General features: G+C 39.0%; 7 protein-coding genes across 7 annotated transcripts; 2 read left to right on the top strand and 5 right to left on the bottom strand.

Moving 5' to 3' along the window:
• Positions 1-13: 13 nt before the first annotated feature.
• On the top strand, positions 14-667 carry VTI1 (v-SNARE protein VTI1; the record flags this gene model as incomplete). Its single annotated transcript, XM_018367311.1, has 1 exon — positions 14-667. The coding sequence occupies one exon, from the start codon at positions 14-16 to the stop codon at positions 665-667; it is 654 nt and encodes a 217-aa protein (XP_018220245.1).
• A 213-nt stretch (positions 668-880) lies between these two features.
• Positions 881-4,156, bottom strand: DI49_4280 (uncharacterized protein; the record flags this gene model as incomplete). The annotated part of the gene is made up of 1 exon (XM_018367310.1): positions 881-4,156. The coding sequence occupies one exon, from the start codon at positions 4,154-4,156 to the stop codon at positions 881-883; it is 3,276 nt and encodes a 1,091-aa protein (XP_018220244.1).
• Positions 4,157-4,811: 655 nt separating this feature from the next.
• ICY1 (Icy1p) lies at positions 4,812-5,192 on the bottom strand (the record flags this gene model as incomplete). Its single annotated transcript, XM_018367309.1, has 1 exon — positions 4,812-5,192. The coding sequence occupies one exon, from the start codon at positions 5,190-5,192 to the stop codon at positions 4,812-4,814; it is 381 nt and encodes a 126-aa protein (XP_018220243.1).
• Positions 5,193-6,615: 1,423 nt separating this feature from the next.
• Positions 6,616-6,651, top strand: DI49_4278 (CMC4-like protein; the record flags this gene model as incomplete). Its single annotated transcript, XM_018367308.1, has 1 exon — positions 6,616-6,651. One exon carries the CDS (start codon positions 6,616-6,618, stop codon positions 6,649-6,651), a length of 36 nt encoding a protein of 11 aa, XP_018220242.1.
• A 703-nt stretch (positions 6,652-7,354) lies between these two features.
• RPL36A (60S ribosomal protein eL36) lies at positions 7,355-8,084 on the bottom strand (the record flags this gene model as incomplete). Its single annotated transcript, XM_018367307.1, has 2 exons — positions 7,355-7,641; positions 8,069-8,084. 2 exons carry the CDS (start codon positions 8,082-8,084, stop codon positions 7,355-7,357), a joined length of 303 nt encoding a protein of 100 aa, XP_018220241.1.
• A 341-nt stretch (positions 8,085-8,425) lies between these two features.
• On the bottom strand, positions 8,426-9,202 carry MRPL24 (mitochondrial 54S ribosomal protein bL28m; the record flags this gene model as incomplete). The annotated part of the gene is made up of 1 exon (XM_018367306.1): positions 8,426-9,202. One exon carries the CDS (start codon positions 9,200-9,202, stop codon positions 8,426-8,428), a length of 777 nt encoding a protein of 258 aa, XP_018220240.1.
• Positions 9,203-9,977: 775 nt separating this feature from the next.
• On the bottom strand, positions 9,978-12,176 carry GYL1 (Gyl1p; the record flags this gene model as incomplete). The annotated part of the gene is made up of 1 exon (XM_018367305.1): positions 9,978-12,176. One exon carries the CDS (start codon positions 12,174-12,176, stop codon positions 9,978-9,980), a length of 2,199 nt encoding a protein of 732 aa, XP_018220239.1.
• Between the last annotated feature and the right edge of the window lie 44 nt (positions 12,177-12,220).

Genomic DNA, 12,220 nt, shown 5'->3' with positions numbered 1-12,220 from the left:
ATCTGGCGTGACAATGAGCTCCTTATTAACATCTTATGAATCAGATTTTAAAACAACACTAGAGCAAGCCAAAGCGGGCTTATCAGAAGCGCCCTCGCAGCAGATATCTCAGAGGAATTCCACTTTGAAGCAGGTGGAGCAACAACAAGATGAACTATTCGACTTGTTAGATCAGATGGATGTGGAGGTAAACAACAGTATAAGCGATGCCTCGGAACGTGCTACGTATAAGGCAAAATTAAGAGAATGGAAAAAGACAATACAAATTGATATCAAGAGGCCACTGCAGTCTCTTGTGGACTCAGGTGATCGTGATAGACTCTTCGGAGACCTTAATACATCTAATCTTGACGAAGACCAAAGACAACAGCTGTTAAGCAACCATGCGATTTTACAAAAATCCGGAGATAAATTAAAGGATGCCAACAGGATAGCAAATGAAACTGAAGGAATAGGGTCCCAAATCATGATGGACCTGAGGTCACAGAGAGAGACCTTAGAAAACGCAAGGCATACCCTGTTTCAAGCAGATTCATACGTCGATAAGAGTATAAAAACACTAAAAACAATGACCAGAAGATTGGTTGCTAATAAATTCATAAGTTATGCCATTATTGCTGTGCTAATATTATTGATCCTTTTGGTTTTGTTTTCAAAATTTAAATAAAGAGGACAGGTGACTGCTCCGATGAAAACCGCCAAAATCTAAAGAATTATGAGGTCATAAGGTCAACTTTGCAAGAGTTTTTATCTGTTTCAAGGAACGTAACAAAAAAATTACTGCGATTCAATATTCTATATATTAATATATAGATGTGTGTGTACATCATTGGAAATGAGCATTTAAATATAAACAAACGTTGAAAGTAAGCGTGGCTTATCAAGATAAATCTTTATTCAACGGACACATTGGATCCATTGGATCAATATCTTCGTCTTTAGTCTTATCGCTTACCTTCATATTTTTCACTTTATCCTTTAGCTTGCTTATCAATTTTGTTTCGAATTCATGACGATCTTCTCGCACCACAACTTCATGAATACCTTCCTCATCATTCATTTCCTCCATGAGTTTTTTTGCCTTATCACTTGAAATACTACTTTGTGGCGTCAATCCAGAATGGGTTCCTCCTATTCTGTGATGGCGCTTTTCTTCTTCAGTTAAGTCCAAAATAGTGGCAGTGTAGTTCACTAAGGATTTTGCACTCTTGCGTCTTGCCATTCTTTTCATTTTATGTTCTTGTTCAGAGCTTTCCGTGGACGCAGTGGTGGCTACAGATGATCTTGGAGTACGAGGCAACCTCACACAGGATATTCCTACATCACTGATCCATTTAGCCACAAGAGCAGTCCAACCACACTGGTGAGAAGCACCAAGGCCTCTTCCTGTGTCACCATCGAAGTATTCAAAGAATGGTACATAATCCTTGAAATATGGATCAGTGGATAAGAATTTAGAGTGATCACCATAATGAACGGCACGCTCGCCATTTTCATCTGGTACAAACAAGTGAATCATACGATACCCAAGTTCTTCGGCAACTTCTGCTAGATTTAAATAATCACCCGAACCTACCGGACACTCGACCTTAAAATCAGAACCGTAGTACAAGTAGAATCTCTGTAATGATTCCATAATTAAGAAACTGGTTGGGAACCATATCGGCCCCCTCCAATTCGAATTACCACCAAACATACCTGAGTCGGATTCACCTGGTAAATATTTGACCGTATACTCCACACCATTTACGTTCATTTCAAAAGGGTGCTTTTCATGGTACTTAGAAAGTGATCTGATACCATATGGTGATAAAAACTCAGTCTCGTCTAACAACCGTGTTAGTATGGCGGTTAATCTCTCTTTGGTAACTAGAGATAGTAATAGTCTTTCACCAACACCTTTTTTAGACATGGAAGCAATATTTCTATCGAAGATTTCTGGGCGGTTGTCCACAAACCAATCAACTCTCTTCTTGAAGCCTGGGAATTGTTTTATGATACTTGGTTCGAGAGTCATGGAAGCATATAGCGGAATTAAACCCACAAGAGATCTAATTGGTAACTGTTCTTTGTGATCGCCCCATGAAATGGCATCGTAATAAAATTTGTCAGTCTCATTCCACAAGTTCTGTTTCATGACATCTTTGCATTTTTCCCCCGTGATGTCTGTGGCATATTCAAACGACATAGAATCACTGATTAGGATGAAATGTTCAAAAAATTTAGAGGCAATATCTTCGTATACTGGGTTTTCTTTGGCCAATTCTAATGCAATATTTAACATTTGCAAACTAAAAAAGGCCATCCAACCTGTGGAATCGGCTTGTTCTAGGGTACCTCCAGTAGGCAATGGCTCTGACCTATTGAAAACACCAATATTATCAAGACCCAAGAAACCACCTTCAAAAACGTTTTTCCCTTCAGTATCCTTCCTGTTGACCCACCAAGTGAAATTTAATAAAAGTTTTTGGAAGACACGTTCCAGAAATGTACGATCTTCACGGTTATACATGTTTCTTTCGATCTTGAAGACACGATATACCGCCCATGCGTGAACTGGGGGGTTGACATCATTGAAGTTCCATTCGTATGCGGGTATTTGACCGTTAGGATGCATGTACCACTCCCTTGTTAATAAATCCAATTGTCGCTTGGCAAATTCTGGATCAATCATAGCCAAAGGAATACAATGGAAAGCAGTGTCCCACGAAGCAAAAAATGGGTATTCCCACTTATCAGGCATGGATAAGATATCTTCGATGTAAAGATGCTTCCAATTCTTATTCCTACCATTAGCCCTATTTGGTGGGGGATGTGGTTTGATATTGGCATCGCCGTTGAACCAAGCATCATAGGTGAAATTGTAAAACTGTTTGGTCCAGAGTAAACCTGAAAAAGCTTGTCTTTGAACGCTCCTCAGTTCATCACTGATTGGTGAAGGTGTGATTCTCCAATAGAAATTATCAGCTTCTTCCTCTCTGATATCGAAAACGGAATCAAACTGATCTTCATCCACTACGGCCAGATCTTGTGCTTTGAAGATAGAGTTTTCTGGATTATTTGTGAATTTATACCTCACCGTAACGTACTCACCTGGCGGGATATTTTTGAAATGGTAGACCGCGCACGCCTTTGTACCTTTATTTTCAGGATTTACGGCATCGCTTTTACCCTTAACAAGAAACTCTTCAAAGGCGTCCTTTGTGTAGGCGGAAGGGTTTTTCTCTTCATTAAACAATTTTACCAAATTAGATTCGTTGTCAGTAAACAACAGCAAGGGATCGATGTCCTCTACTTCTTCGTCGTCATCCTCTTCTTCTCCTTCGTCTGCGTTAGAAGAGAATCCACCTGGAGAAGGCTGGAAGACCATTTGACAATTGCCATATTTCTTGTGAGTCAAATTTATCAAGTTTGCAGCTTCCGGATCCCTCTCAAGCAAAGGTTTATCCTTTTTCCCGGTACCCTCAAAAGCCCAGGTGTTTCTATAGAAAATTTGGGGAGCCACGTGTAGCTCACCGGAGTCAATTTTACTTCGATTATGAATAGTCAACCGGAAGTTTAGTTCACCAGCATTTTCGTCATCCTTTGCCATTTCGAAGAAAACATCGAAATAAGGGTTATCATCTGTCTCATTGTCATGATATAACCCATCTATTTCATAAACTTCGAACTCTTTGTCTTCGTATCCCCGCTCAGCGTTCTTTTGCACCAGCTCCTCGTAAGGAAAAGGCTTCTTAAAAGGATACTTATACAAGGCTTTCATATATGAATGAGTGGGAGTGTTATCCAAGTAAAAGTACAGTTCCTTGACGTCTTCACCATGGTTCCCCTGTGGTCCAGTTAAGCCGAATAGCCGCTCCTTTAGTCTCTCATCTTTACCGTTCCATAGGGCGACGTTCATACAAACCAATTGCTTGTTATCAGAAACACCGAATAGCCCATCTTCACCCCACCGGAACACTCTTGCATTTGCATGTTCAAAGGGAAAGTTGGACCAAGCATCACCGTTTAAGGAGTAGTCTTCACGGACCGTGGCCCAGCTTCTCTCACTGAGGTAGGGGCCCCAACGATACCAGTACTTTTCATGGTCGCGGTTCTCGCGTAATCTTTCTTCTTCTACAGTAGAGTCTACAAACTTGTCTCTTATCTTGTTCATTTGTACGCTCTTGTCTTGTTTTCCTTTACCACACACAATATCTCTATAAGAGTGATGGTATACTAGTTGCTAGCTCCTCAATTGTGCGGTGTGGTTATCGAGACCAATGGAAAATACAATTACAAAGATAAGATTGTATGGTATATATATTTTGCAAGTTTTCTAGATTTGCCGCTTTAGATCTGGGTGAGCCCCGCAAGATGATGTCTTTACCCCTTATTTTCAATTAAGCCTTTTTTTTTACTCAACTAGATGTGCAATCGTTTGATCTCATAGCACAAAAGAAAAAAATGCGAGATAACAATCGGCAGGCAGCAGGGATAGGGGAAGCTGTAGAAACTGCGTCTTTCTTTTTTCTTCTTCTCAGCAGGCTGGCCTTCTCTCGGTTCTTGACAGCAAACTATAGTAGCAGGCAGGTCTTCCATGATGGTGCAGATGCTGGGGTTCCTTAACGAGGAAAGGCAATCTATCACGTGGGGCTGGAGCAGATGAGGAAAAGAAAAAAATTAATTAGTTGTCATTAAATGAGAGTATTGTCTAGCGGAAGTTTATAGAAACAATAATGCGTATTTATGTCTAGTGCGTATTTATGTAGGTATGTTAAATGAGTAAAAAAAAAAATTTTTTTGGGTCCATTATCATTTGTGTTCGTTATTTAGAATGAGGAAAGCCAAAGCCTGTAATTTTGTTGGGCGGCGTTGGCGTAAAGATCGGTCAGTTTATCACAAGACTGAGCAGACCTGGTCGAAACGGCCATGCGGCAGTCCTGGACATTAGCCAACGCTTGGTATCTGTAGTTACTTTCTTGAGCACTCTCTAATGAGAATAGCGTTTCGTCTTGCGTCGAAGTCAAATTAAAATCGCACTTCGCAGTGTCTCTCGGTACTGCGCAAGAGTCGGCCGTATTTATTTTCGTTTCGTCTGTGAGACGGAGTGAGTAATCCTGGCTCATCGACACGTGCTCGCTCAATTGGTGGTTGGCAAATGACAACGGGAAGACCTCATCGTCAAGAGGAGTGGTATAGTTCAAAGACATTTTTTGTGTGGGTATGTGTTATATATGGAATTGATTAATTCTTGTCATTAGTTGTCTAGCTACAAAAAAATGAATAAGCAAAATCAACGTTGAAACAAGAAAATTTTTTAAAACAAACGGATGAGAAGCACTAGCAGAGAGATCTTATAATAAATATAAAAAAAAATATATATATATATATATATACATTAATTATTTTTTGCAAACGTGCGTGCGTACATGCATGCACGAACGTGTGTAATCAATGAACTAATTTATCCGCGTGGCCATGAAAAATGATAACAAAGGGTACTGATAATACGTGAAGGTGTCATCAACGCTAGTTGATGATAACCCGCTATCCCAGCTGCATAATTTTCTTTCCGCTCTGCGCGTCTTTTGTTTCCATGACTGAATGACTCTTCCGCGGATGATGGGGGCCGCCCGGGAGAGGAGCAAGCCAGAGAAAAATTTTCTTCCGTGCCGTTTATTTGTTTATTTTTTGTTTCTGTGCGCGCTCTACGTCGATCGCTGTTTCGAGGAAAATGCTCCTTGATATCCGCCAAGCGTTAAGTGAAGTACCACGGTCTGCTGCTATACTCTCCCGGCAAGGAAAGAGCACCAGCAGGGTAGGCCGTTCTGTCCGCAAAGGGTAACGCATATAAGGTGCAAGGCCTGATTACCCCTCAGTCGGGGCGGCCGCCACAGTAACGGGTGCGGAAAAAACCCCACCATACCCACGTTTGATTCTCCTGCCGGGAATACCCTCCTCCGGCGTGATTAGCACGGGTCCCTTGTTTATTGTTTGCTGCTTCTTTACATATTGACCGGAGAGGTTCTGAACGTGTCTTCCGTCCCCCTGTTATCGTTGTTGACGTTTTTCGGTCCTATCACGTTCCTTGCTTCGGGACTTACTCTCTAGCTGTGATTCTCTTTCTGTCGGCTTTTGCACGTGTACGAGACCTCCTCTCTCACTCCCCCCCCCTCCCCCTTCCCCCCAATTAGTTTTCGCGACCAGTGTGCGTTGTTATCATTAACGTCATTTAGTGCGCGAGGTTTTCACACGTGAAGATGTATATGAACGTACCGAAGCGGGTGTAAAGCAACGCGCACCGCAACTATCTTTGGTAAGAGCTTGTGTATTTTTGGAGTCTACATTGAAAAATAAATATGTCTAGCCCGTGTCAAAAGGAGGCGTGTGCCATTCAAGGTTCGTAGCAACAGATTTTGCTAAAAAAAACTTAGGCTGGTTTCATCTACTAACGCTTCCCGCTTTTTTTGTTTTTTTATTTTGTCAGATTGTCTACTATCGAACCAGTACGATGATGCGAAATGCGCTAAGGTGATTGACCAACTCTACGTCTGTTGTTCAAGGTTCTACAAGGATAACGGAGAAGAGTCGCGGTCTCCCTGTTGTCCCTTACCTTCTCTGCTCAAGTTGAAGATGAAACAAAGGAACATCAAACCTGAGAAAGACTGAGTCTTTCCTACGTCTTTATATGTATGTACAAAATAGTAATTGAAAGAAAATGGTATGTGCGTGAAGAAAATCTAATCATAAGTACATTGATCGTACTTCCAGGGAAGATCTACTCACTTCCTTTAAAAAAAAGAAATTTTTTAATCTAAGATCAACCGCGAGCACGACAGTGAAATAGTATTAGTACTCCACCGTATAGTAAACTATATACGTCCACTGTCTAAAAAAAACTATCGAAACAGAATTTTCTAAAACTAAGACGAATCGTGACTCTGGGCGTCTATCAATTAAGACATTGTTACCCTTTTAAAAAAGGAACAATAAGTAAAATGTAAATTAAAAAAAAGTAGAGTGGAATCAAACTGTCTGAAGATGTTTCAACTTCGCTTCTTTTTATACTATCAAGAAAGGTACCTCGAAAAAAAAAAAATTTTCGTTGGTTTCAGTTTCGGGTAATGCGCCACGTATGAAAAAAAATTTATAGGGTTTATTGGCGTATTAATGAACAGCATAGGTCCAAGGGGAAGCCTCGCAAGAATAGGTCTGGGACTGGGCACCACGCCTATGTGGTGAGTAATGCTTATAACGTTTTAGGATGCATGAACTAGTTGGTTTTTTTTAGTGTTATTGTTTTCATTTCCCTAAGTTAAAAAGAAAGTATGATATCTATATATATATATTACAAAAATCAGTTTTTAAGAACTTAGTGACGACGAGAAGCAGAAATAATGTTGTTCATTTCTTCAACCTTAGCCTTGGCTCTGATGAAAGAACCCAATCTCTTCTTGGCAACCTTTCTAGCTCTCTTTTCACCAGAGTTTCTTATTAGATCGATCAATCTTCTTTCGTATGGAGACAAACCGGCGATTTCTCTAACCAAAGATCTGACGAACTTAGTTCTGTTGGAAGCAGCACCCTTCTTGTAAGAGATCTTTGGGGCTGGGGTCATGCTAGTGACCTTCTTACCTTTGTTCAAACCAATTGCGATTCCTGATTATGATACCATGGGTTGTTTAAGTTAGTAATGTGTCAAATAAGCACAAATATCTGCAGGAGACGACTCTTGATACGCGGCTTTGCTTTCTCTTATTGCCTGGCTTTCATGGTGGTTTCTAATGCGCTGCTGGTTTCATTGCAACGATTCGTCTGAAGGAGGTTGCAAAATAATTCGTCATCCTCCTGGATGGATAACGCTCATCTTTAAGGGTCTAACAGCCTCTTCTTCTCCTTCCCTGTCTTTGGGTGAACCCGTCAAAATCATTTACAATAACATGAGTTCTTTGTATTGCTAGTGCTATTTTCGTACTTGCCTTTCTTTCATCGCGTTCATGCCTTCGTGATAGTTCGGCCAACTCTTGTTGAAGCCTCTAAAAATCGTCGTATTCCTATTCAATATCCTCTTCTACGTCTAACATACCTGTCTTAGCGGCCATTTTATCGATTGTTGTGCTTCTTATCTGTGTAATGCTGTTAAACTAGTACTCTACAGTTTAATATCTTCATTTCTTTAATTAAACAAAATTCATATGAGCGGCGGTTTCCATTTCGTTCGCATCTCCTCTCCTGAAAAAAAAACCAAAAAAATGTTCGGGTGTTAAGTAGTCAAAAAAATGCACACGAGCATGTTTAGCAAGCATATAGGGACTAATGACATTTTAACATACATATATCTACTATATGTTCGGTTGTTTTGCTTATATATATATATACAGGGAGATTTGAATGGTATTTTTGGAAGGTTTAGTCAATCGGAAGCGAAGTCATCCTTTTCTTACTATACGGAAATTGTGGACAAATCAAAGTCATGCTCTTCCAATTTCGATACGATATCCTTAACTGGAACGTTAGCAAACAGCTCCACAAATCTTTTGTGGTCTAGATCTTTCCCGATAGACTTGTGTTCCAATTTTTCCAAGGGATATAAAAAGGCCAACAGTTTCCTTCTTCCAACTGATATCTTTCTTGGCGTGCCGTTAATTACTTCATCATAATATACTTTGACATTTTTGCCATCGGCCGTTTCTAAAATAGGGGCATCCTTATGTGGATAGTTCTCTATAGCGTCTTTTCTTTTCAAGACTCTATAACGCAACTTCCATCCTGTGGGTCCTAGTTCTTTAATTCTTGCGGCCTTCTCCTTTGTCAAATAATTATCAATCCCACCTTCTTTGCTGATGGTTTTTAGCACTTTGGCAGTCATCTTGATACTAATCTTTCTATTCAAAGTTTCACTCCATAAACCCTTTTTCACAATATTGGGTAACCATTTCTTTCTTGTTTTGGCTTTACTTTCGGAAATATTGTTACCATATTGAATAAAAGATCCACCATATAAACCTTTATTACTTTGTTTAAAGATATTGGATTCACCGTATTTATAGTCTGGAAACTTCTTTCTCTCTTTTGGCATGTGCAGAGGCTTGACATCACCAACTTGGTAGTCCGGCTGTTTTGCAACGTTTCTTGTTTCAATTAATCTCCATTGCCTGAAGTTCTTTACAGCACTAGTAAATCCTCTTGTCAGCTGAAATGGTCTGAGAAGTTGTTGCATACTCTTATTGGTGTCTTCCCTCTAATCAGTTTTTATGCTCGTTTCCCTTTTGGCTTCCAGTAGTTTTGTATAATTAGATGTTTTCGGTCCTTGAAATAAATCTAACGAAGCGTGCGCCGAATAGGAAACTACAGGAGTATTCGACATACAATGGCAAAAGAAGAAAACGGAATTAACTTCCAGTCGATCAACAGGTTGTGAAATCGTTGAACTCAGAAAGCCAAAATGATTCCTTTTGTGATTTTTCAATCGTATAATTCTCTTTTTGGGATTTCTGTTACAAGTACTCCTTCTGTGCGGTGGCCCGCTTCTTGTTCTTATACAATACATGTCACCAAAACTAAAAAATTGTAGAGTGAAGTCAGAGGTTTAATACTACAATGTCGATATAGTAATTATTTATGTACAATCGTTAAAACTTCAAGTATAAAGTGCCGCTATTAGTAGTCATGGTCTCGGTTAAATATAGTCATCTATGAAGTTCCAGCCGTTATTCTGCCCCCACTAAAAGGTTGGAATATTTGAAAGTCTCAAATTATTTAAAATCTGTGTTTGTATTCAACTAAATTTTGCTCTTTCTTTTACGAGATTCTTTGAAATATACTTTTACTGTGCTTTTATTCCTTCATCAAAAGTTCCGAAATGTAAACAAAATGTTAAATAATAGATATAATCGAAACAAAAAAAGATCAGTATTATGTATGTACTTTTTTTTTTATTATGTTTCCTCCTTTATTATTTAAAGTCAATCAGCATGCCATACATATAAGTGTAATCATTTGAAAACTTTCTTAAATCCCGACCAACCAGCGCCCAAAGAGTGATTTTTAGGATTTGAATACTCAAATAAAACACCGTTTTTGCTTGCAGTGCTAATTGCTTCAGCCATCCTTTCAAGCTCTGAAATCTTATCTTGTAACTTTAAATTTTCGTCCATTACTTGTGCATTTTTTTTTATCGTTTCATCTAAATCCTTTTTCAAATCATTAGGAACATATACGATTGAAACTTGTTTCTTTTTTTCTGTATCTAACGTTTTCTTCAGGTCCAAGATTTTTAGTTTATATCCATTGTTTTCATTCAATACGGACTCGATCTTCAACCGGTTTTTCACTAGTTCGTTTGCAATTGTCACATGCTCTCTGTTTAATGACGTATAGTCATTTTCCAATTTGCGTACATGCTTCTGTAAATGCAAATTCTTTTCGGTGATTGATTTGTACTGCTCTTCTCTCTCATTATCTAATCTATGAATTTCCTCATATTCAGAAGCAAACTTCTTCATGGTTTTTGGAAATATTTGAACTTCCGTCATAGCATCTTGAATAAGTTGATCTATACAATTGTTTAAGGAAAGAGGATCACTTTCCGTATCGGTTTCCTTCTTAATATAAGCCTCTAATAGACCTACTTTCAAAAACTCCAGCAGTTCTTCGAAACTCATTTTTAATAGTTGATCTTGTGCTTCACACAATAATTTAGCAGGAATTCTCATAATGGAATCAAGACCCTCTAAAAATATAATATCACCGATACGTGGTTGAATTTCAACGGAAGAATACTTTTGAAACAATGTTGTGAAAAAACTAGGCAAAAACATAGAAGAACGAATACCTTCTTTAACCATGTGGTTATAAACCTTGGGATAGGATTCTTCTACTAGTCTATCAAATTTATAGCAGAGAACATTGATCACAGGGGCGCTTGGTAAAAACAATGATCTTAAATCATAAACTTGCATCAAGCGAACGAATAACCCAAACGCATCTGTTTCTTTCTTGCAAACCGCAAGAACCATATTAACAATATAAACCATGTCGATAGAAAATTCACATTCAGAGTCAAAAAGAAGGTACGCTTTTAGTACGTTGATTATGCTTTTTACGTTCGTAGATGATATAGTGTCTATCACCTTGAGTTGATCTTCGAATTTCTGGACATCAAATGGTGCATCCTGTGTTAGATAAGTCTCGTATATCAGCTCAAAGGACTTTGATTTTGCATAACTTACTAACTGCCAGACTATCAAACGATAAATAGAGGGTATTCCACGAGCTAGTTGAACGTGTAAACTCTCACTATCATTAAGTAAGGTCTGTTGGTAGTCATTTACAGTTTTTCTCCAAAATGAGCTATCCTCCTCAGACAATTGATCGGTACTAATTTTCTGAAAGTTTTCCCTCAAAATAAGCATATTTTCGTCCAAATCATTTTTGACTGAGTTATCTTCATTTTTGTAAAACAGCATGTTTCTTTTGAATGTACTTGCCAAAAGCTCCTTTTGAGCGGCTAAGTCTAGAGGATCTTCTATACGACGAGGAGGTAAAATTGGTGGGGCTGGGGAAGAAGAATTACCAAACGTATTAGTTAGTGGTCTGACAGGCACCGCACTACTATGGGGTGCTTTCAAATGTAAAGTTTCTGCATTAAGTTTTTGCCTTGGTGGAAGTTGAGGTTGATCAAGGGAGACTTGAACGTTTGTATTTCTTGAGGGTACTGGGGGAGACGAAGATTTGGTGGGCACAGGTGTAAAACTTCCAACATCATTATCTCTTGGTGGTAATGAAGGGGAAGATATTGCTTCTAGGGCCCTTTCAACTTTTGATCTTTCATTTTCTAATTGCTGGCTTAGATTCTCAGATATTAATGGGGCTTCTTCCTGTGGCTCCACCTCCGGTTCTGTTGGGATTGGAGCATCATGTGAATCTGTAAGGCCATCAATCGAAGTACGGTCATTTATGCTCTGATTCAAATCTACTCCAATGTTTGTCCCTGCGGCCAATGCCTCTACTTCCTTGTTTAAATTCGTTTCGTTACTGCTATCTATTATTAAGTTCTCGTTTCCCGAAACGATGTCATCTAGATTCTCTTTTAGTTGGTCAGGATGAGAGGTTGCTGGAATTTCAAGCTGTTCTCCTAGAGTGTTTTCATCAGACGTCATCAGATGTTCAGTATTCTCGTTTTTTTCATTCATTATGACGATAACATAGACAAATGAATGGTGATACAATTACTGAG

This window comes from Saccharomyces eubayanus, chromosome XIII, assembly GCF_001298625.1.
Source record: "Saccharomyces eubayanus strain FM1318 chromosome XIII, whole genome shotgun sequence".
In the NCBI taxonomy this organism is placed as follows: Eukaryota; Fungi; Ascomycota; class Saccharomycetes; order Saccharomycetales; family Saccharomycetaceae; genus Saccharomyces; species Saccharomyces eubayanus.
The sequence above is the reverse complement of the archived record's forward strand: the minus strand, read 5'-3'. Positions and strand labels throughout refer to the sequence as shown.